The sequence below is a fragment of the Melanotaenia boesemani genome, chromosome 14 (assembly GCF_017639745.1).
Source record: "Melanotaenia boesemani isolate fMelBoe1 chromosome 14, fMelBoe1.pri, whole genome shotgun sequence".
Lineage (NCBI taxonomy): Eukaryota > Metazoa > Chordata > Actinopteri > Atheriniformes > Melanotaeniidae > Melanotaenia > Melanotaenia boesemani.
The window spans coordinates 18,549,856-18,572,406 of record NC_055695.1 but is presented as its reverse complement, the minus strand read 5'-3'; the positions used below and the strand labels follow the sequence as shown (position 1 = coordinate 18,572,406).

Sequence of the window (22,551 nt, the reverse complement as noted above, 5' to 3'; positions counted from 1 at the left end):
ATACTGCCACTAGCAGAAAATTTTTTCCATTAGATTATGCTCATTAAACTTCCAATGATTATTATGTTTTTATAAATATAAAGGCATTGCAATTACTTTTGCTTACCTGTCGCACTGCCTCACCCAGGGCAGTGAGAGGCGCTGGGTAGTTTTCTATGAGAGATACCTGATGCAGATTGTCAGACCTCCAGGGTAAGCAGGACACCATACAGAAGGCGTCTTCCAACAAATAGCAGCTCTGGCCACTCTTAGCTTTGTTCTTTATCAACTCCTGACACAGAAAGAACATTTTAAGAAGAAATTACAATGATATAAAATCTTATGAGCAGCCTGGAAGCAGGGAGAGGATTTAAAGATTATCAAAAGCATGAAAAGGCGAAAGAGGCAACGGATGTGCAGAACACATTACCATTAACAAGTGCTAACAAGTCATGTATCTGTATTGCGCAGTCTTGGGGTCTCTCTGTGTATGAGGCATACAATGTTTAAAAACACAAATGGGCACCTTTTAAAGAGACTGATTCTCACTGACAACCCAAGATGTTGACTAAGGAATTTAACATCCATTCACTTAAAGCAACTAAATTTAATGACAACTGTAACAGTAATGCCGTCTTAGATTCCTGCTTTCTGCTTATACAAATATTCATAGTCTTCTACACCAGAAATGGTTGCAGGATACACAATTAAGACACAAAAATAAACTATGCAGACCTTCAATAAAGCCTGGTAGGTTTGAATCCTCTCTACTGGCTGCTGGAGGAAAGTAAGGACATCCATGGCAGAGGCGTCAGACCCAACAGATCCTGCTAATTGCTATAAAAGGATAGTAAATCAGTGTTATAATGCTGCTGCTCCTGTACAATTATTGTTAATGTCATGTTTATTTTTATATCCAAGAGATAGCTGTCATAAATACTTTGAAATATTGCTGGACAGTCTTGTCACTGACGCAGGCCTCTGCTTGTGTTTGTCCCACCATGTAGTGAAGGTACTTCTCAAAGTCTTCAGTGTGCTTGATCAGATGCATGGAAACATCATCATCTGTAACACATTCTTTCAGACCAGGGAGGATAGAACTGAAAAGAAAGACTTGAAGTCATGTTTTCAGTAGCATGAGTTCATAACATATCTTTATGTATTGCTTGTCCTTCTAAAACATTAAAATAAGTATTAAACCAACATATCATGACATAAGAGGACATTTAATTTCTTGTTTGGGTGTATGTTACCGTTCATGTAAAAACACAATGTCCTTCATGTTCCTGAAAATGATCTCTTTCTGGTTGAGGATGTTAATGGGGACATTGGTGCTTGAATCCAAATAATTCAGCTGATGAGAGATAAACATCTTCATCGCCTTTACAAACTCCTCTTCTCCATCTATTAGGCCTTGGATCAGCTGACTGATGACAAGAAAGAAGATCTGATGTTACAGCTCTTCGTGTATCCTGATGAGCCCTGTATGTAACTAACAAACCTCAGAGCTCTCCTGTACTCCTCTCCTGTAGACCCAATTCCATCAAGATCTTCTTGAGGAGCTCTTAATTGTGGGAAGGTCTCCTGCAGAAAAACGTTTTTTTTTTGTCCTTAATGCCTTGAAGTCACTATTTACTGCTGCAACTGAAGTATTTTTTTGGTTTTTGAGACACCATCTGAATTTATACACCCTACCTTTCTCTTCTTCTCCAAATAGGCTGGACACAGCCATCCCTGTCGTGCAGGGTTAGTTTTTGTGGGTTTGGTCCTCACCAGCCATCTGTCGGGATGAACAGAGTCCAGGACCTCCACAAACTGACCCTCCTTCAGAACAAAACTGTCCTTAATTCCACTATTAGGGCTGCAGTCAGCTCGAGCCACATACATCTCAAATGTCTGAGAGGGAAAAACATTAAATATATTACAAATTATGGCTTAGAAGATAAAACTTTGTCAGACTGTGACTATATCTGATCATATATTTAAAGGACACCCAGCAGAGACTCATACATGCATTACAGGCAGTCAAGATAGAAGATGGATGTCGAAAATACCTCTCGCCTGTCCTCATCCCCCTCTGACTCAGATCCAGATGCAGTGCTAGTTATGGGTGTGTGGGCACGATGGTGTTTTGGAGATGGTGTCCTCAATTTACTATCAGGAGGCCCTATGAATTAGAACAGAAGACAGCCTTTCTGTACTGGTAAGGCAAATAAAAAAAAGAGCTAGTGGACTCTGTTTCCAACAAAAGCTGGTATGGTATGTCACGCTGAACCGTGTATACAGGTTTTGGAGCAACATATGCCGCACCCAGATAATATCTTTATCATCAGGGAATGATGGTCTTTTTTTTCAGCAAGACAATAAATAATTTTTTTTTCACATATTACAGCAGCATGGTTCAAAAAGACCCAGTTGCTGAACTGAACTGCTATGATCCAAACCTGTCACATGTGAAGCAGTTTGAAACAAAAATGCAAAAAACAAAAAACAAAATCTGAACAAATAAAAGACAAAAGTGTTATAAAAGGTAAAAATGACAAAAATTCACAACTTAATTTATCTGTTTTAGTGATCGATGGGTCGTCTTGAGTTTATACTACTTTCAATTAATAATAAGTTTCAAATTATTGGACATTAATGAAATTAGAGGGTTTATTACTTCTTTTTAGTGTCCCAACTCTTTTAGAAATATGGCTAAATGAGATCAAACTGAAGATAATTAAATAAAATAACATCACTGACCTTTGACCATCAGTAATTTCTTTGGAGCTTGTGGCGCAGCTAGCTGTTTCTTATTCTCATTTGCAGGTAATTGGTCTGCTGGTTTTGCGGCTTTTGGTATTTCCCTGTTACAAAATTCATACATTTAAAGAGAAAACTTTAAACGCACATTCAAAATGAGCAATGGAACTAGAGTATAAATAAAATGTCTCTTCTGAACTACCTCGGCATGGCTGGACCAGTCTGGATAGGTTCCATTATGTCTGGAGCGGTGTCATAATCAGAGGGACTGGACACTGTTTAAAGTGGATTTTGAAGAATAGAAATCATTTATGCTTCTCTAACTTTACAGCTAAAAATTAAGGGTGTTACTTACTTGAGCTGACAGCAATGATTGAAGATCTTCTTCCTTCCTGTAGGCTCGTTTGAGTGTCCTGCTCTGTCAGGTTGTAGGCCTCCCATAGAGATACACTCATGCTTTCTACATAATTTTTAGCATCTGGTTCTGAAGCGAGACCTTGGGTTTTGGCCTGAGCTTCAGACTTTGATGGAGCAAGCTGCAAAGGAGTTATGGCTGCAAGTGGTGGGTGTATAGGCTTCTGGGCGGCAGGAGAAGGTTGCACAGTCTGTACAACTGTTATGTTTCCATTGTAAGAGGTCACACCAAACTTATTCGCTACCTCACAAGTGTAAACTCCAGTGTCACTGTTAGCCATGTTTTTGATCACAAGTGTACATTCTCCATGCTCTGAAGTTTTAATCCTGTTTCGCTGATCATTAGTAATTTGTTGGCCATCTTTGAGCCAATGAATAGTGCTGGGTTTTCCTTCTACAACACACTTTAGACTGAGGGTACCATGGAGATCTGCATTTTGGTTTTTGAAAACCTCTTTAAAGACTGGTCGCATGTCTTTCCGGGTCTTGTAGCCTTTAAAGGCAGCCTGGATCTTGACTGCAGCCTCTTGCATTTGGGGTTCATCCTCTATGTTGATCCCAATCTCTGCAGGAGAAATATCACATGACTGTGTCTTCTGTAGTGGCAGCTCTTCAGTTTGCTCATCAACAATGCAGACAGGGGGTTGGACATGATTAGTGGGTAGCTCAGTCAAAGCTTCTGAGAAAGTTTCATCTTCAGAAATGTATAGAAGAGGAATGTCTTCTGCCTGCTTTGGCATTTGTTGCTCTTCTCTTCTTCTAATTGGCTCAACTGCCAACTTGATATTCTGGTGTGCTTCAGGCTCTTTTTGCATGGGTTTAACTGGCTGTTTTATTGGCTGCTTTATGTTATCGACTGTTTCACTGTTGGCTGTGACGGACTGGCTCCTCTCCAGTTTTGGTTTCATTTCAACCTCTCTTCCAATTGGTTTTATTAGCTTTCTTACTGGCTTTTCTTCAGCTGATCTTACCACAACATTTGTCAGCATTTCCTCATCTTGATCTGTCTCTGTGTCCCTGGATACTTGTTTTTCCATTACTCTCTTTACTTTGCTCTTAGTCCTCATAGGTGGCTTTGGGGGAACTATTTCAGAAACTTTTCCTTCAGGTTTTTCTGTTTGTTCCACTGGCTGTTTGTCCAGTTGATTAGCAGAGGGTATTATTTTCAGTGCCTTTTTCTCTCTTTGCGCTTCTGTGGACACTTGCTTTTCTTTCCATTTATACTCTTCCTCAGAATCATTTGGTGTAGTCTTTACTGCTTGTGTCTCCTCAGCTTCTTTTGAGATACACTTTCTTTCCATTATCTTTCCCTTTGATCTTATTGGTGGTTTAAAAGACTCCTCTGCTATCTTGCCCACTTCAGCTTTATTTTCTGCAGATGCTACATCCTCCTCGGTCTTCTCTTGGGGCTTTACTGGGTGTTTTTCATCCTGACTGTTCCTCCGTGTTATTTCTGGTTGCTTCACCTTCTGCTCAACTTTAGTCATTTTCCCTGAAGGCTTTCCTTGCTCTTTCAGGTCAGTTTCATTTTCCTTTTCTCTCAGTTCATCCAGAGTGCTGCCCATAACATTGTCTGACTGTCTTGCTTCAAGGCCAAAATTAACTAATTCTTCCAAATTCCTTCCTGATTGTCTCATTGCCAAGAAACTGTCATTTTCTGTACCCAAAGGTCTAGCTGGTTCATCAACCTTTCTGTCAACCCTATAATCCTTCTCTAGTAGTCTCACTGGCTTATCAGCTTTCTTGTGCATCTCGCCATCTTTCTCTTTATTCCTCTCCTCTTGTGTTACATTCTGTGCAACATCAAAGTCTTTTTCCATAGATTTTGCAGGTCGAATGCTCTTTTGGACTTCACTAGTCTCCTTCAGCATGGACGCCTTGAGGTCAAAAATTGGCTCCACGTCTTTTTCTAAATTAGTAATAGATGTCTTCCTGTTAGTCCTCCTTTTGGGCTCAGGAGGAACAGATTTGGCCTCAGAAAGGGGCCTCTCATCCTCTGGGGTAAGAGTTGGTTTGGAAACAGTGCCTTTCATCTTTGGTAGTATTGTAGGTGCTTCTGTGTTTGGAGTTGGTTGTACTGCTAAACAAGAGAATGGAAAAAATTATAATAAAGCAACTCCCTTCTCTGTCTCTGCCAGTCAAAAATAATGCTAGACCCACCTTTCACTTGCAGAGTTGCAGAGGTCTCTGCACCTCCAACATGACAAGAATAGCTACCACTGTCTTCACACTTGAGCTCCTTGATGTTGAGCTGCAGAAAGCAGCCCTCCTGTTTTATCTCGTACTTCTTATTGGCCTTCAGTGGTAGATTGTTCTTTTTCCACTGCACAGACAATCCAGGTTTGGACAGCTCACAGTACATGGAGGCCATACCACCAACCTCTGCCTCTATACTTTGTAATTCTTTGTTGAACAATGGAACAAGTTCTAAATATGTGGGACAGAAAACACCAAAACATACATCATGTACAGTATTAAAATCTCATATACAAACAAACCTACCCACTTATTATGAATGAATATGTGTGTTGCAGCATTTTAGTGTGAATATGTCTAAATCTAAACAAGTTAACCTCATTGTTATGGACAGCTTAAGTGATGATAAAGTAAATATTCCTTACATACATCCCCTATGTTCACATGCACACACCTCTCACTACCACATTTGCAGAAGTTTCTACATTCCCCGCTTGACAAGTATAGCTGCCACTGTCCTCGGGCTTGAGGTCTCTGATGTTGAGCTGGAGAACACCACCATTCTGCTTCATCTCAAACTTCCTGCTTGCTCTTACTGGCTGTCTGTTTTTCTTCCATTGTACTGACACGCCAGGCTTGGACAGTTCGCAGAACAAGGAAGTTGTACCTCCCTCCTCTGCTTCTACGTGTTGTAATTCTTTATGGAAAAATAGTGGGAGCTCTGCAAAACAAAGAGCAGAAAAATGTTTTGCATGTTTGTATGACGATATACATGTCTTTAAGACATTACCAAATGTATACTACCATCACATCCACACTGGGAAATATTAGTGTTAAATATATAAATATATGTCTTAATACATAATGTGGTATATATCAATATTAACAAAAGAAAACTTTGTAATATTTTTAAATCAGACATGCTGCTTTGTAAACCCACAAACCTTTCACTGTTACAGTTGTAGTGGTCTGTGCACTTCCTGCTTGACATGTGTAGTTTCCACTGTCCTCAGGTTTGAGATCCTTAATGTGGAGCTGGATGACGCAGCCTTCTTGCTTCATCTCATACTTCCTGCTGGCTCTCAGTGGCAGCTTGTTTTTCTTCCACTGCACTGACACTCCAGGTTTAGACACTTCACAGCGCAGGGTGGCTATATGTCCTTCCTCAACCTCTACACTAACTAACTCTTCCTTGAAGAAGGGGGGGAGCTCTGCAAAACATTTTACATTGATATTTATAATATTAAGGTGTTTGAATACAGCAAAGTTTTGCTAGCTTACACACCTTTAACCGTCACTGTTGCAGTGGTCTCTGCTGCTCCTGCTTGACAAGAGTAGCTGCCGCTGTCTTCAAGTGTGAGATCTTTGATGTGGAGCTGGAGGAGGCAGCCATTGTGCTTCATCTCGTACTTCTTATTCGCTCTCAGTAGCAACCTGTTCCTCTTCCATTGTACTGGTAGCCCAGACTTAGAAACCTCACAGCAGAGGGAGGCGGTACCTCCCTCCTCAATGGCCACGTTTTTCAAATCTTCTTTGAAAAATGGTGGGTGCTCTGAGGAAATGAGGAAGGATGGAGAAAGTCATCTCTGAGCTTTAATATATCCACCTAACATGCAATTTTCCAAATTCGCACCTTTCACTGATACAGTGGCAGTGGTCTCCAAGCTTCCTGCTTGACAAGTGTAGTTGCCACCATCTTCAAGTTCGAGCTCTTTAATATTGAGCTGCAGGAAGCAGCCCTCTTGCTTCATCTCATACTTCCTGCTGGCTTTCAGAGGCAGTTTGTTCTTCTTCCACAGCACAGACACATCAGGTTTGGACACCTCACAACAAAGCGAGGCTATGCCTCCCTCTTCAGCCTTCACATTTTGCAGATCCTTTTTAAAACATGGTGGAAGCTCTGACAAAAATAAACTTATATTGTATTGAGGGAAATCTTTGATATAACTTATTATAACAGTCTTGTTATATTAGATCCATATCAAATAATAAAGTTTAAATTATTTCAAGAAGGCAAATAAAAAGGGGAAAAAGGGAAAATTTTTTCTCTAAGTGCAGTTGTGATGTCACTATGAAATTTACCAAGCAAATTTATAAATAAAAATATCTTTCATAATCACAGTAACATGTCCAGTTCACATGAAGTTTTCTAAATTCACAAACCTTTCACTGAGACAGTTGCAGTGGTCTCTGTGCCTCCTGCCTGACATGTGTAGCTGCCTCTGTCTTCAGGTTTGACCTCATTGATGAGGAGCTGGACGAAGCAGCCATCTTGCTTCATTTCATATTTCTTGCTCGCTCTAAGCGGAAGTCTGTTCTTCTTCCAAAGCACCGACACCCCAGGTTTAGACAGCTCACATTGCAAATAGGCTGCAGTTCCTTCCTGAGCCTCTACACTTCGTAATTCTTTCTTGAAGAAAGGAGGGAGCTCTATGGAAAGGTTGGAAGTGCAAAATAAATTGAGTTACAGATATTTTACTTTTCTCTAATTGAGTTTATGAACTCTTTTGACATTCACATTTCCCCCTTCACATACCTTTCACTGTCACTGTTGCAGTGGTCTCTGCACTTCCTGCCTGACACGAGTAGGTACCACCATCCTCAAGCTTGAGCTCCTTAATGTAAAGCTGTAGGAAGCAGCCATCTTGCCTTATTTCGAACTTCCTACTTGCTCTTAGTGGCAGCCTATCCTTCTTCCACTGAATTGGCACTCCAAGTTTAGATAGCTCACAGTAGAGGGAAGATGAACCTCCTTCTTCAGCTTCCACACTCTGAAGTTCTTCCTGGAAGAACGGAGGAAGCTCTAGAAAAATAGGAGAAGGAAAGAATTTCTCACTCTGAAATCATATCTACATCCTGGTAATTAAAAAGAAATAATTTACCTGTTACAGTAAGTTTGGCGCTGCTCTGCACATCTCCTGTATCACAGGAGTATATGCCTGTATCCTGGGGCTCAACATCATGGATAAGCAGCAGGTTCATCTTTCCCTCCTTACGTATTTCATATTTATCACTATTTCGAAGGGGGATTTGGTTGCGTCTCCAGGTAACCATGGTGATCAAGTCAGAGATAGTGCAACACAAAGTAGCTGTCTCTCCTTCCATCACCACTGTGTCTTTTGGCTTTTCCTCAAATAAAACTTTAAAATAATTTAAAATTAAGTCTCATTTTGGACTGGATGAATGAGAATAAACTCTTATCTAAAAACACAAAATATTAAAGGAATATATTCCACTCACCTTTGGGCTTAGGAACAACTAGCAGACGAGCAGATGTCCTCTCCTCCCCGACTACAAATGCCACAGTGCCCGTCTCCTCGGGTGTTGTCATGGTGAGGACCAGGCGGTGCTGGCGACCGTGGCATGTCATGTGGTTCATCTCATTCTTCTGCAGAGGGCTGGAGCCAAGCCACCAGATGCCCTCACTCACATCTGCGTGGCTCAACTCACACACGAACACAGCATCCTCTCCCGCTGTCACTGTTATGTCCTGCAGCTCTCTAACAATCCTAACACGCTCTGTGGATAAAGAAGGAACTAGATACAGCTGGCTTTTTAGCAGATGGAATATGGTATATTTATGAGAATCACAATGAGAAAGCTCACTTCTGCATTTCTTGGGTCATAAATAAAATGTTCTAAAATATGAGAAAATACTGGGTGAAAATCAATTGTAGCATCCACCTACCCCTCACAATCAGCTTGGCAGTTGTCTTTTTTCCTCTGGTAATACAGCAGTAGTCCCCAGCATCTTCTGGATACAGTTTCTTAATCTCCAGTGTATGCAAGGGACCCTTTTTCTTTACTATATAATGCTCTCCTTCTTCCACCACAATGTTGTCTTTTTTCCAAGTGACAGGAACATTTGCACTGGAAACTTCACAAGAAAGCAGCACAGATTTCCCCTCCATCACTGCTTGACTCTCTAGTTCCTTCTCAAAGAAAACAGATGCAGCCGCTGGTAAAAGAGAAAAAGAAGAAATTATTTTGCTTAAGGTTCAAGTTCAACAAGTGCTTAACAAACCTTAAAATTCTGGGATAATATTATTGAGGAAATAATATAAGATATATTTCATTTGTGAAATCCAGGTTTACTGTATATAAAGAGTGTCATCATGATATCATTACTACCCCACAACACGCTCAGTACAAGAGCAAATAAAGATCCCTACCAACAAGTTATATGGAATAAGCGTGTGTAAATTATGGGCATTAGACTTGAACCATCAGATTTGTAAGTATTATCACTGATTACAGAGGTGCACAGGTAGTAGCTTTAAAACGATTTAAAATATTTCAAATGATGCAGTTAAACACAACATACTATATATCATTTATTTAAATTTAAGTATGAAGTGTGGTTTGCAATCTGAAAATGGGATAATTTCTGGTACCTCTCACATTCACTTCAGCTGTTGTCTTCTGCCCACCAAAAACACAGCTGTACTCTCCCACGTCCTCTGGCAGGACGTTTCGAATGGTCATCTCAGCTATTTTCCCCTTCAGTGTCATCTGGTATCTTCCTCCATGATAAACCTGGTCCTCCCCTTTCCACCACTGCACAGGCACCCCAGCCTTGGACAGCTCGCAGCGCAGGCACACATTTCCTCCTTCAGGGGCCTCCTGGTTCTTCAGTCCCATTTTAAAGGAAAGGGGAATGGCTGTGGATGACATATGGTAAAATTAAAGTTTTATATACAGTAAGTAGGTGAATGTACTGTACAGGTTGTGCAACTAATAAATGTTTGATGAACACTCACTACTTCATTTAGGCCCATATGCTTAGTTAAAACAGAGTGCTGTCCAAAAATAGCATGATCGCAAATGTATTGTTAGACCTCAATTTTTTTTTACAAATTTAAGAATGCATATCGACATCCCGAGTTTTATTTACAATCTTCGCTTACGTGTAATTGTCACATTGGCTGTGGTCTTGGCATCTCCATAATTACAGCTATAGAGGCCACTGTCTTCAAGTTGTGTGTTTTTGATGGTCAGCTCCATGATGCCATTGTGATTTTTAATCTGGTACTTGAAATCATTCTTTAGCAGTTCTTTTCCTTTTCTCCACTCCACAGCAAGGCCAGACTTGGACAGCTCGCAGGTCAAGGTCACGCTGTTCTCTTCCTCTACCTGCTGGTTCTTTAGCTTTGTCTTAAACGTCACGGGTGGAGCTGCAAGATGAAAGGTTTAGGAAAATCATTCATTCTGTTGTCTTGCATTTGGTTATTTTACTTTCTCTTAGTTCATAAAAAAATAGTTAATATATTTCTTTCTAAATTTCAACCTTTGACTGTGAGCTCAGCAGATGATTGGCTGTCTTCGGTCTTGCAGGTGTATTTGCCAGCATCACTCTCCTCCACATTGTTGATGATCAGTTTGGTGAAATGTCCTTCCTGTTTCATCTCATACTTGTAACCAGGCTTTAGGATGACTCTGCCTCTCCTCCAGTCTACGGGAGCTCCAGGTTTGGAGAGCTCACAGCAGAAAACTCCATTGTCTCCTTCCTTCACCTCCAAATTCTCAACCCCTTGCTTAAATGTTACAGGAAGTGCTGAAGAAAATGATATGAAAATAATTGGTGATATTTACCTTAAATCTTTAACAGTGTATAAATGTCATGTTAGTAGTGAAACATACCTCTGACTCTAATGTCAGCTGATGTCACTACCGGTCCTGCAGAACAGCAGTACTCTCCAGCATCAGCGAGAGTTAAACTTCTAATCAACATCTCAGCTACCCGACCCTCTTGTTTAATCTGATATTTTTCTCCCTCCTTTAGGAGCTGTGCATATTTCCTCCACTCCACCAGCACTCCTGGTTTGGAGAGCTCACAGCGTAGTGTCACTTGACCCTCCTCCACAGCTTCTTGGTTCTTCAGTTTCTGCTTAAAAGTCACTGGGATTGCTGAGGATTGATATTCAGATACTTTTAGAATAGTATTGAATGAGAATTTTTTTATTTATCTTTTTAAGTCTGAATCATGTCTCACCAGTAATAATGACAGTTGCTGTGGTTTTTATGTCATCACAAACACAGCTATATGTGCCACTGTCCTCAGGAAGACTCTTCCTGATGAGAAGCTCCATTGTGGAGCCACTCTGTTTCACCTGGTACTTTTCTCCACTGGTGAGCACACTGTCTCCCTTCTTCCACTGCACTGGAACTCCCAGTTTGGACAACTCACAGCAGAGCGTCACTCCATTGCCCTCCTGCACCTGAATATTCTTCAATTCCTGGAGAAATTTAATGGGCCGTTCTACAGAAAAAAACAAAATAAAATATAACTGCAATAGAGAAACTTGAGAGAAAAGAAATAAACGTAACCTCATGTCAGTGGCAAAAAAAAAAAACTGTTTTTGAACGGAAGTCTGCATAAATGTACAACTCACTAATAAACTACTAAAACTAATAAAGCATGTATTTATGTTTATATATTATTTGAACAGCTGACTTTGCTCCTCCTCGTTTTAAGTGTGTGCATGTGTGCTCAACTATGTGACTCCATTCTGTCCTGTTTTAACTATGTGCATTCATTTTATCTCAACAGTTGTGAGAATCGTTACTGTTGCATTGCTACTCTCTTTCTCCTGTGTGTGACACATTTGTAATTGTAACTCTAAAGCTGCTCTGTACATCAGGGTTGCATTCAACAATTATGGTCATAGGGAAAACACACAAAGCCATTTCATCTACTCACACATGACAAAGTGGCACTAGAATTTGTGATGGGAAAAAACACAGCACAAATAAAACTACACTAAAGCAACACATACATGTAAGAAAAAGGCAGAATGGAGACAACAATAGAGACTCTGCTGAAATACAATCAGTGCACAAAGATTATTAAAGTTTTAATCTTGTCTATATTGTATATAATGTGCTGCTAATGTTGGTTAATATTGATTCCAAATGCCAACACTGAAAATTTTACCCTGCACTGCAAGATGATGAGATTTCCATAAAACCCATGTCATTAATATTCACCATTTCAAAGATGGAAATGCTAATTTATGAAGTTTACTCATTGTTTCACTTGTCACTTCTCTCTCTAACCTAAAAAACACCATGTTTAGAAGGTTAAAATCTTGACATTTGCCATTACCAAAGCAACACTCACCGTTCACCACAATCTTAGCTATTGTCCTCTCTTCTCCACATAGGCAAATATAATCTCCAGTGTCGTCCACAGTGAGGTCAGCAATCTTCATCTCCACCTGCAGCTCTTTTTTCCTCATCTGGTACTTGTCCCCATTCCTCAGCAGCTCTCCTCCTCTTCGCCACTCCACTAAGGGAGCAGGCTTGTTCAGCTCACAGCGCAGAACAACACTGTTGCCCTCAGTTACTTCCTGGTTAACTAATGGAAGCTTGAAACTAGGTGGCAAAGCTGTCAAGGACCGGGAACCACACAGAAAGAGTCATTTTAAGTTACAGGTTCAGATGGAATAAGATCTGAGATCAAGATGACAACGAATGGAGAATAATTTGAGTGAGGGAAGGGATGTTTCCATGCTCACAATGATTTTTACCAGTTCATAGGTGGATATTATTCAATTATAACAGATTATATGATAATCCATTATAATTCAGATGGTCAGTTAATCTTCTACCAAGTTACATCAAAACACAAGAAGTGTGTGATTCTGGCATGACTATGTGACATGTAATCTGGCTTACATGAAAAAACTAAAACCACTATTATTGCTACAGTTTAGTCAGGGGAAACTTGTGGGAGGTTTCTGTCTAAATGACCAGGACTTCAGAAGTAATGTACAGCGGACAAAGTACTGTGACATCACACCATGAAATGGATAACAAAGTGGGAGTTTTACGATTCTACATAATGGAGCTCAAACAGGGAGACTTGGCCTATTTAGTTTGTCTTTTTTAAGCTGACCTCTTTGACGTCTGCGCTCAGGAGTTTCTGTTGAATACATTTTACATAAATATTTAAATTTTTACAACAACAGCAAGAGAAAATGTATTTAATGAAATGATAAATTAATTAAAATACAGTATGTGTGTGTAAATTTGTAGATATTGGGAATACCTTGGACTACAAGTTCAGCTGATGACTGGCTGTCTTTAGTCTTGCAGGTGTATTTCCCAGCATCACTCTCCTCCACATTATTGATGATCAGTTTAGTGACACGGCCCTCCTGTTTCATTTCATATTTCTCTCCAGGCTTCAGAGTGACTCTGCCTTTCCTCCAGTCCACAGGAGCTCCAGGTTTGGAGAGCTCACAACAGAAAACTCCACTGTGTCCTTCCTTGACCACAAGGCGCTGCAGCTCCCGTTTGAAGGTGATAGGAAGGGCTGTTTGAAGTATATTAGAAAAAAACCTATTTAGTGACTGTTTTTATGTGCACTTCCTCTCTTTTTTCTTAACTTTTTTATTTGTTTTTCAGCAAACAGAAAAATAAAATAAAATAACTGCAATGGAGAAACTTGAGAGAAAAGAAATAAGCCTAACTTCATGTCAGCTTACTAATAAAGTCTGCTAAAAGTAATAAAATAGCATGTATGTAGCATCAACACGCGTGTTGAGAAATAAATTATAAATAATGATTAAATTATAATATTAATAAAATTACAAAACACAAACGTAAACCAACTGGTATAACCTTTATGAGACATTTAATGACAAAATTTAAAGACGTATCTATATTTCGTCATTAGTCTTTAAGCTTACGTTTCACTCGGACTTCAGCAGTGGTTTTTTCATCTCCTGTGATGCAGCAGTACTTTCCTCTATCTTCTGGTTGTAGATTGAAAATGGTCATCAAAGCTTTCTTCCCTTCGACTTTTATCTGGTACTTTCCCTGAGATACCTCCTCAGACAGCACCTGACCCTCTTTCTGCCACTGAACTGAGACGCCCTTCTTAGAGAGCTCACAATGTAATGTCACACTGTTCCCTTCTTCAGCTTCCTGGCTCTTTAGGCTCACTTTAAATGTAGCAGAAACCGCTGTTGAAATGAGAAAAAGAGGTCATTAGTACAACTTAAGCTAAACAAAGTAAACACCATTAAAGAACTGATTTTATAATGGCAGCTTATAAAATTACAATATGAAATGCAGCAGGATGGCCTTATGTTAGAACAGACATACCAATCACTTTTACAGTGGCTTTTGTTTTCTGCTCTCTACACACGCAGGTGTAGACACCACTGTCCTCTGGTGCAGCATCTCTGATGGTCAACTCCAGGACTGTGTCCCTCTGTTTTATCTGATACTTCTCTCCATTCTCCAACAGCTCTCCTCCAAGCCTCCACTCCACTGGAACGCCAGCTTTAGAAATCTCACAATGCAGCGTAATGTTGTGTCCTTCCTCAACTTGGAGGTTCTTCAGTTTTTGCTTGAAGGTAACAGGGAGGGCTTAAAAAGAAACACAAACTAAGTTAACAAATTTAAAATGAACAATAGAAATAAACCTTAAAAACCATAATACATTAAAAATCAACAGTGGCTCTTGATATGGGCTGTTGTTCACTATATACAAGTTATTGCATTTTGTAATCATGTAAAATATTTAGAATGTTTAAATCTTTAACATTTGGTTTTCCTACATCTTGATTTAATAATGTTATTCTGTTATTCTAATATATATCTTTTTTTGTTTACCCAAATAGTTTCTTTTCCTGTTAGATAAATGGAAAAACACTAGAGAAACACCAGTTAATCAACGGTACCATTCACAGTTAGAGTGGCAGTGGTCTCTATGTCCCCACAAATGCATGTGTAGATATCGCTGTCTTCGAGGGCCACATCAAAGATCCTCAGTTCAATAAGCATGTCTCTCTGCCGCATGTGATATTTCTCTCCATTCCTGATAAGTTCATTCCCTCTTTTCCTCCACTCAACGGTGTGACCGGGTTTGGACAGCTCACAGCGTAACGTTGCAGTGTTGCCTTCCTCAATCAACACATTCCTCAGCTTGTGCTTGAAAGTGACTGGTAGAGCTGAGAAACCATGTATGACCACATATGAACATTCATGGTTTAATTACTGACTGTGTTATTGTCAAATCTATAAATCAGCTGATTGGTTAATAAATTCCTACCAGTGATCTTAACGGTAGCAGATGTCATCTGATCAGCACACACGCAGCTGTAAACCCCACTGTCTTCAGGCACAGGCTTCCATACCAGGAGCTCCAATGTCGTCTCCCTTTTCCTTATCTGGTACTTGATCCCATTCTTCAGCAATTCATTCCCTTTCCTCCATTCAACTGGTATTCCAGGTTTGGAAATTTCACAACGCAATATGACGCTGCTGCCTTCCTCAGCCTGCATGTTCCTCAGCTGTTGAATGAATGTAATGGGAATAGCTGGAAAAATAAAGAGGTGATATAACACAAACAGGAGTCAGGTGATTGAACAAAAGCAAAATGTGTTTTTGGATTTGCTTTTGTGGTTTTTGTTGTTTACATTCTTAAACATGTTCTTGTTTTTTTCATCAATGTTGTCTTTCTTGTATTGTCTTTTCTTTTTTGTTATTGTAGAGTCAATCCACCGTATACGTTTGCATGAGCTCAAGCATTTGTAAAAAATGAAATCTGCACTGTTTTTTTAAAGGAGATGTTGATGGATATATAAATAATCGCATGAATTCCAAATGAGTTTTTTTTCTTTTAAATAAAAGTGCAAAAACACACAATAACTTACTGTGAACTTTGAGGGCAGCTGTTGTGTAGTGTTCTCTGCACTGACATGTATACTGTCCAGAGTCCTCGGCTGTCAGGGCTTTGATGGTGAGAGAGATGATCGTCTTCCGCTGTTTCATCAGATACTTGTCTCCAGGTCTTATATTTTCTAAACCTTTCCTCCAGTGGAACTGGACTCCAGGCAGAGAATATTCACAGCTTAAGGTAATAGCTTCTCCTTCTTTGGCTTCCACAGCATTCAGAGACTGGGTGAACTCTGCTGGGATGGCTAAACAGTAAAGAGAGGAAATGAGCCATAAACGTTTAGTCCAGAAATTAATTTAATTAATTTCTATTTATCCCTTGACCCTGAATTGGAATAAAAAGGAAGGAAGGAAGGAAGGAAGGAGGGAAGGATGGATGGATGGATGGAATTTCTATTTATACCTCTGACTGTGACAACAGCCCTAGTTGTAACAGATCCAGCACTGCACTCATACACCCCAGCATCATTGTTGCAGACCTCCCGAATAGTCAGGCGAGCTTCACAGCCAGAGCGACTGGCAAAGTATCGGGAGGAGTTCCACATCAGGCAGCCATCTTTGTACCAAAGAATGTGGCATGGCTTGGAAGTCACACAGGACAACACCAAGCCTCCTCCTTCAATGGCCTCACAATCTTCCAGTGCCTTGATAATGGTAGGACGCCGTTCTGGTATTAAGAAGAGAGTGTGCTTGATCAACACCAAATGAAATGTGACAGAAGATATTGATTAGAAAGTCTCAGTGAAGTCAAAATCTAACCTCTAACCAGCAGTGAGGCATATGATCTTTTGTCCCCTGCTGCAAATGAAATAGTGCCAGTGTCTTTACGAGCAAGTTGTCTAAATGTGAGGGTGTGGTAGCCTCCTGGAACCATTTTGATCTCATTGAGCTCATTGGTATAAAGCAGAGTCTCATCCAAATACCACTTCACCCCCACGTAGTCGCTTGGACAAATTTGACATCTGAATGTGACTGTGTCACCTTCGAGACACTCTGCATCCTCTAATTCATCCAAGATTAACACTTTCTGACCTAAAATGGAAAAGCCAAAAACCAAAAACATCAACTATAAGCTTATGTAACACTCTTAGTATTTGGCTAGATATTAGACAGAAATAATGATTATTAAAATTGCACATTATTTAAGGTATAGTCTTTAAAAGATTTTAGTTTTTCAGTAATAACATTTTCAGTTTTACAAAATTGTATGTGTTTTTATTTCCACATATCTGCTGCTGAATGGGTATCCTTCGTTTAATTGTTTAATATTAATCTAATGCAAATCAATTTGGGTCTGATCCAGCATTTAATTTTATGTCAAATTGGATTTTACTGTACACTGATGATCCACAGTGATGCAAAGAGTCACAATGACTCCACAATGATCTCACCCTGCACGGTCAGCTGTGCCCGGCTCTGCATGGTACCAACATCACAGGTGTAAATATCTGTATCCGATTTCTCCAGACAGTTAATGGTTAGAGAGAGCACCACTCCCTTCTGCCTGATGACATACTTCCTGCCGGACCTCAGCTCCACCATGCCTTTCAGCCAGATCACACGCTTGGCTGGCCGTCTGGTCTCACACTCCAAGGTCACCTTACCCTTTTCCTCTGCTCGAGTGTCTCTGAGCTCCTTTGCAAATGTGTGCTGGAGTTCTAAAATAAAAAGCCAAGTTTAATAAACTCAGTTAAAATTTTACATTGTTCTCATTTAGAGCAGTTAAAGAAATTTAAGGGTAAAGATAATTAGAACATTCTCCCTCACTACCCTTTGTTGACATAACTCGTATTTTTAATGTGTTATTTATGTCAAATGTCATAAAGGCAATGAGCTGTAATTTTCATGATTAAATTCAGGATAAAGTGGCAGTTTGTGCACATAATTACAATGCACTAACTTGGAAAATTACTGGCATCGTTAATAAATCTGTCTTAAGTATTCTGCTCATCATTATAATGTTTCTTTCTATGTAAAACCGCCCTTCAGTAGAGAATAATCCATTAAATAGTCTTATTTGTATCTGTCAGAGAATTTAGGCTGTAGAGAGCTTGTGGTGAGTACAGGTGTCCCACAAGGATCTACTACTGGCCCTATTTTATTCACCTCGCACATAAAGTTGTCTTTGCTTGTTTTTTTTTTTGCTTTTTTTATGCTGATGAGATTATGTACACCATATTGCAAAAGTATTGGCTCACCTGCCTCGACTCTCATATGAACTTATAGACATCCTATCCTTAATCAAAAGAGTTCAATATGACATTGGCCCACCTTTTGCATTTATAACAGCTTCAACTCTTCTGGAAAGGCTTTCCACAAGGTTTAGGAGTGTGTTTATAGGAATTCCTCCAGAAGCGCATATGTGAGGTCAGACACTGATGTTGACCTGGTTCTCAGCCTCCGCTCTAATTCATCCCAAAGGGGTTTTGTCGGACTGAGGTCAGGACTCTGTGCAAGCCAATCAAGTTCATCCACATCAAACTAGTTCATCCATGTCTTTATGGATTTTGCATTTGTGACCTGGTGTAGTTGGAACAGGAAAGTGCCTTTCCCAAACTGTTCCCACTAAGTTAGTATTATGGAATTGTCCAAAATCTCTTGGTATGCTGAAGCATTCAGAGTTCCTTTCACTGGAACTAAGGGGCCAAGCCCAGCTCCCGAAAAACAACCCCAAACCATAATTCCCCTCCATCAAACTTTGCACTTGGCACAATGCAGTCAGACAAGTACCGTTCTCCTGGCAACCACCATACCCAGACTCTTCCATCAGATTGCCAGATGGTGATTCGTCATTCTAGAGAATGCGTCTCCACTGATCCAGAGTCCAGTGGCGATGTTCTCTACACCACTGCATCCAACACTTTGTATTGCTTTTGGTGATGTGTGGCTTAGATGCAGTTGCTCGGCCATGGAAACCTAATCCATGAAGCTCTCTTCGAACTGCTCTTGAACTGACCTGCAGGTCACATGAAGTTTGGAGGTCTGTAGCAATTGACTGCAGAAAGTTGCCGACCTTTGCGCACTATGCGCCTCAGCATCTGGCAACCTCGCTGAGTCATTTGACGGGGCCTACCACTTCATGGCTGAGTTGCTGTTATTCCCAATCGCATCCACTTTGTTATGATACCATTGACAGTTGACTATGGATTATTTAGGAGGGAGGAAATTTCACGAATGGATTTGTTGCACAGGTGGCATCCCATCATAGTACCACATTGGAATTCACTAAGCTCCTGAGAGCAACCCATTCCTTCACAAATGTTTGTAGAAACAGTCTGCATGCCTCGGGGCATGATTTTTATACACCTGTGCCCATGGAAGTGATTAGAACACCTGATTTCAGTTATTTGGATGGGTGAGTGAATACTTTTGGCAATATAGTGTATGTGCCCTGGAATCCTTATTTGGCCATTTTAAAGCCATAGTTAATTTCTGATACATACATGTCCTGTAGCAAATATATACTTTTGTTGAGTTCAAACAAATACTTGCAACTTTAGCTGGGTTTACAAGACATTGCAATTTAAGAAAACCATAATAATGAAAGGACAGGCTTGATGAGCTTTTTGACAGGTGAAAGTTTTGATAGGCAGAACATAAGCACGCTTGGCCTAGTCATTTTAGGCTTGTAAGATAAAAAAAAAAAAAAATCAGGGAAAAATAATTCACATTTTCTCAGTAGTACTCAAAACAAGGATTCACCTAAGCCTATTAACAGCCGTTTTTAGTCTAGGATTTATTGTACAGGACATAATACTGTACTGCACAAAAAATAAGAACATTTCAGGTACATGAGATGGTGCTTTTATCAGAGATTTACTGCTGACATATACTCCAAGTTTGCCTTCAAAGTTTTGCTGCTACTATGACATTTTTCAAGTGCAGGTATTACTAATGTTATTTGTCTTTTTTTTTTTTTTTTTTTGCATACAGCTGTACTTAGTCTTTGGTTTGTTCACCAAGAGAAATATTCATATAAAACATAAAATAAAATAAATCAAGTTTCTCTTTAGCTTCTTCTCTCTTTAGATTGAAGTTTGATAATTGTGTCTAATCATTATCATTCTGTATGTATGTACAATAGGCTACATAAATAAGGAGCTGCGAGACAAAAATTCATCTCTTTCATACAAGTTACATTTCCATTCAGAATTGAAATTCAAACAAAGGATTGAATAAAAATTAAATGCGCTACCTCTGATCTCCAGCTTGGCACGAGAGGCAACACCCTCTGCCTCACAGCAATACTCTCCAGAGTCTCTAATGGTGCTATTCTTGATCACCAGTCGTGCCAGGTTCTTCTCCACACTCATTTCATATTTGGGGCTCTGTCTAATAAGATGTCCATTTTTCAGCCAACGGATGGTCACTTCAGGTTTGGTGATTTCACAGCTCAGCTCTGCATCCTCTCCAGGCACAGCCTTGACATTCAGCAGGTCCCTGAAGATGTGCACTGGCTTCTCTAGTGAAGGAAAACACTTGTCAGTTTGCTGTGGGAATACAAACTGATTATTTTAAACTGATTTTGCAGGGTATTGGTAAAGAGACTAAACTACTGACCTTTGACAAATAGCATGGTCCTACAGGTTAGGTCTTTAACTGCAAAGACCACATCGCCAGAGTCAGTAAGTAAAGCATCTCTGATGGTCATCTGATACTTGCAGCCATTGTTGATAAGCTGAATGCGGCTGTTGGTAACCACCACCTGGCCATTAATTGTCCAGGAAGGCTCAGCATCGATATTATGAGAGAGATGACACTCAAAAGTACAGCTTTCACCCTCCAGAACAGAAGTTGTCTTTATTCGCTGGGCAATGGTGATATGTAGGTCTGAGAATAAATACAATAATAAAACAGCTGTATTATATGCACCTTAGCATTCTGAATGCTAAATAAGCTACATGAAGCTGACCTGCTCTGTATTTTATTACTCACCATGGACTGTCACTTTAGCTTTAGACTGACTGGTGCCCAGATCACAACTGTACTGTCCAGCATCATCTTTACTCAGAGAATGGATAATCAGTGCCATGGACCTTCCAAACTGCAGAAGCTCATGTCTGTCATCAGCTGTCAGGACCACACCATTCTTCTTCCAAATAGGTACTACTGAATCTTTGGAAATTTCACATTGCAGACAAACATCTCCTTGTTCCTCTCCAGCTGCATCTTCCAAAGACCTAAGGAACACTGCTGGGTGCTCTAGAGCCAAATAAAATGTTATGGATATCAATCATTTAAGAAAAAAACATACATAAAATTTTAATATCAGAAAAAAATCCTTATGAATGTTGGGTACTTCAATAGCTTACCCTTGACCTTTAAGGAGGTTGTCTCTGTAAGGACACCTGCTTTGAAGGTAATTTTGCTCTCTTGCGGCCGAAGCTTTTTCATCGTGAGGCAGTGCATTGTGCCCATGTGCTGGATCCTGTTGATGGCGTTGGAATAGAGCCGGACATTGTTGAGGAGCCATTCTACATTTGCAACCACATAGTTGAGCTCACATGAGAAGGTGGCAATGCCATCCTCTTCAATGTCCACAGGCTCAAGATGTTTTACCATCTTTAGTGTTTTCACTGTAATACAAAAACACAGCTGAGTATAGAAATAAACCTGAACATGCAACACAGCCAGTCGAGTTTGTATCAAATAATCTTTAACTTACATTCTACTTTCACCTGTGCTGTGCTCTGAGAACCTCCAGCCATGCAGCGGTAATGCCCTGCATCCATCCCTATCAAGCCGTGAATGATAAGGTCAGCTCGCCTCCCTTCTCTCTTCATGGTGTACTTATTCGAGGCCTTTAGAGCTGTGCGACCTTTAAACCACCGCACAACCCTGGGAGAGGGGGCAAACCTACAGCTGAGAGTCACAGAGCTGTTCTCTTTTGCTTCTACATCATCCAAGTGATGAACTACCTGAAGAGGTCGCTCTGTGGAGAGGAGATATACAATGGAGGCTAATTTACCTCACTGATTGCATCTGTGCTGGGTTTTTCACACATAACATAAAAAGATTAACAACAAGAAAGATTGATTCATTCTGTGTGGAAAAGATAATTGTAAAGAAGACAGAACACAGAAAACGTTTACATAGTTACTAGACACTGTATACTAATATCTAACTTTAAAAAACAGCATGTATATTAATATCAAAATAACAAAATCAATCAAATTTTACTCTTAGAGAAAGATAGGGAAACTTACCATTCACAGTGAGCTGAGCAGTGGAACGACTCTTCCCAGCCACAAAGACCACAGGCCCTGACATGGAGCTGTCCGTGGCTGTGAAACAGAGGCTGTGGAGCGTTCCCTCCCTCTCAATGTTCACTGTTGCACAGGGCTCCAGGACCTCATCTTTCAGGGTCCATCTTGGGGGCCTCCCTGACTTTAGATTGGTTTCTACCTGAAATAGTGCCGGTTCTGGCTCCATCACCTCCACTGACTTCATGCCACATGTTATGCTGATAGCCTGCTCTGCATGCACAACGATAGTACATATTACAAAAACTGCACACCTCCTGTCTTA

The 22,551-nt window shown here is 40.1% G+C and overlaps 1 protein-coding gene across 1 annotated transcript in view; it reads right to left on the bottom strand.

The window, feature by feature from the left end:
- Positions 1-22,551, bottom strand: part of obscna (obscurin, cytoskeletal calmodulin and titin-interacting RhoGEF a) — a 36,921-nt gene that overhangs the window by 12,859 nt on the left and 1,511 nt on the right. Inside the window, exons 6-41 of the mRNA XM_042006272.1 lie at positions 22,230-22,499; positions 21,689-21,955; positions 21,336-21,599; positions 20,959-21,225; positions 20,584-20,853; positions 20,219-20,485; positions 17,415-17,681; positions 16,002-16,268; positions 15,398-15,664; positions 15,027-15,296; positions 14,446-14,712; positions 11,327-11,593; positions 10,975-11,241; positions 10,622-10,888; positions 10,242-10,508; positions 9,729-9,995; positions 9,023-9,292; positions 8,575-8,853; positions 8,217-8,474; positions 7,871-8,137; positions 7,498-7,764; positions 6,968-7,234; positions 6,620-6,886; positions 6,279-6,545; positions 5,789-6,055; positions 5,299-5,565; positions 3,080-5,218; positions 2,927-2,999; positions 2,725-2,828; positions 2,034-2,146; positions 1,675-1,875; positions 1,481-1,563; positions 1,233-1,406; positions 920-1,079; positions 715-816; positions 107-271 (exon numbers count right to left, since the gene is read on the bottom strand). Of these exons, the coding sequence (XP_041862206.1) occupies positions 107-271; positions 715-816; positions 920-1,079; positions 1,233-1,406; positions 1,481-1,563; positions 1,675-1,875; positions 2,034-2,146; positions 2,725-2,828; positions 2,927-2,999; positions 3,080-5,218; positions 5,299-5,565; positions 5,789-6,055; positions 6,279-6,545; positions 6,620-6,886; positions 6,968-7,234; positions 7,498-7,764; positions 7,871-8,137; positions 8,217-8,474; positions 8,575-8,853; positions 9,023-9,292; positions 9,729-9,995; positions 10,242-10,508; positions 10,622-10,888; positions 10,975-11,241; positions 11,327-11,593; positions 14,446-14,712; positions 15,027-15,296; positions 15,398-15,664; positions 16,002-16,268; positions 17,415-17,681; positions 20,219-20,485; positions 20,584-20,853; positions 20,959-21,225; positions 21,336-21,599; positions 21,689-21,955; positions 22,230-22,499 (10,268 nt within the window). The remainder of the gene's footprint in view (positions 1-106; positions 272-714; positions 817-919; positions 1,080-1,232; positions 1,407-1,480; positions 1,564-1,674; positions 1,876-2,033; positions 2,147-2,724; positions 2,829-2,926; positions 3,000-3,079; positions 5,219-5,298; positions 5,566-5,788; positions 6,056-6,278; positions 6,546-6,619; positions 6,887-6,967; positions 7,235-7,497; positions 7,765-7,870; positions 8,138-8,216; positions 8,475-8,574; positions 8,854-9,022; positions 9,293-9,728; positions 9,996-10,241; positions 10,509-10,621; positions 10,889-10,974; positions 11,242-11,326; positions 11,594-14,445; positions 14,713-15,026; positions 15,297-15,397; positions 15,665-16,001; positions 16,269-17,414; positions 17,682-20,218; positions 20,486-20,583; positions 20,854-20,958; positions 21,226-21,335; positions 21,600-21,688; positions 21,956-22,229; positions 22,500-22,551) is intronic.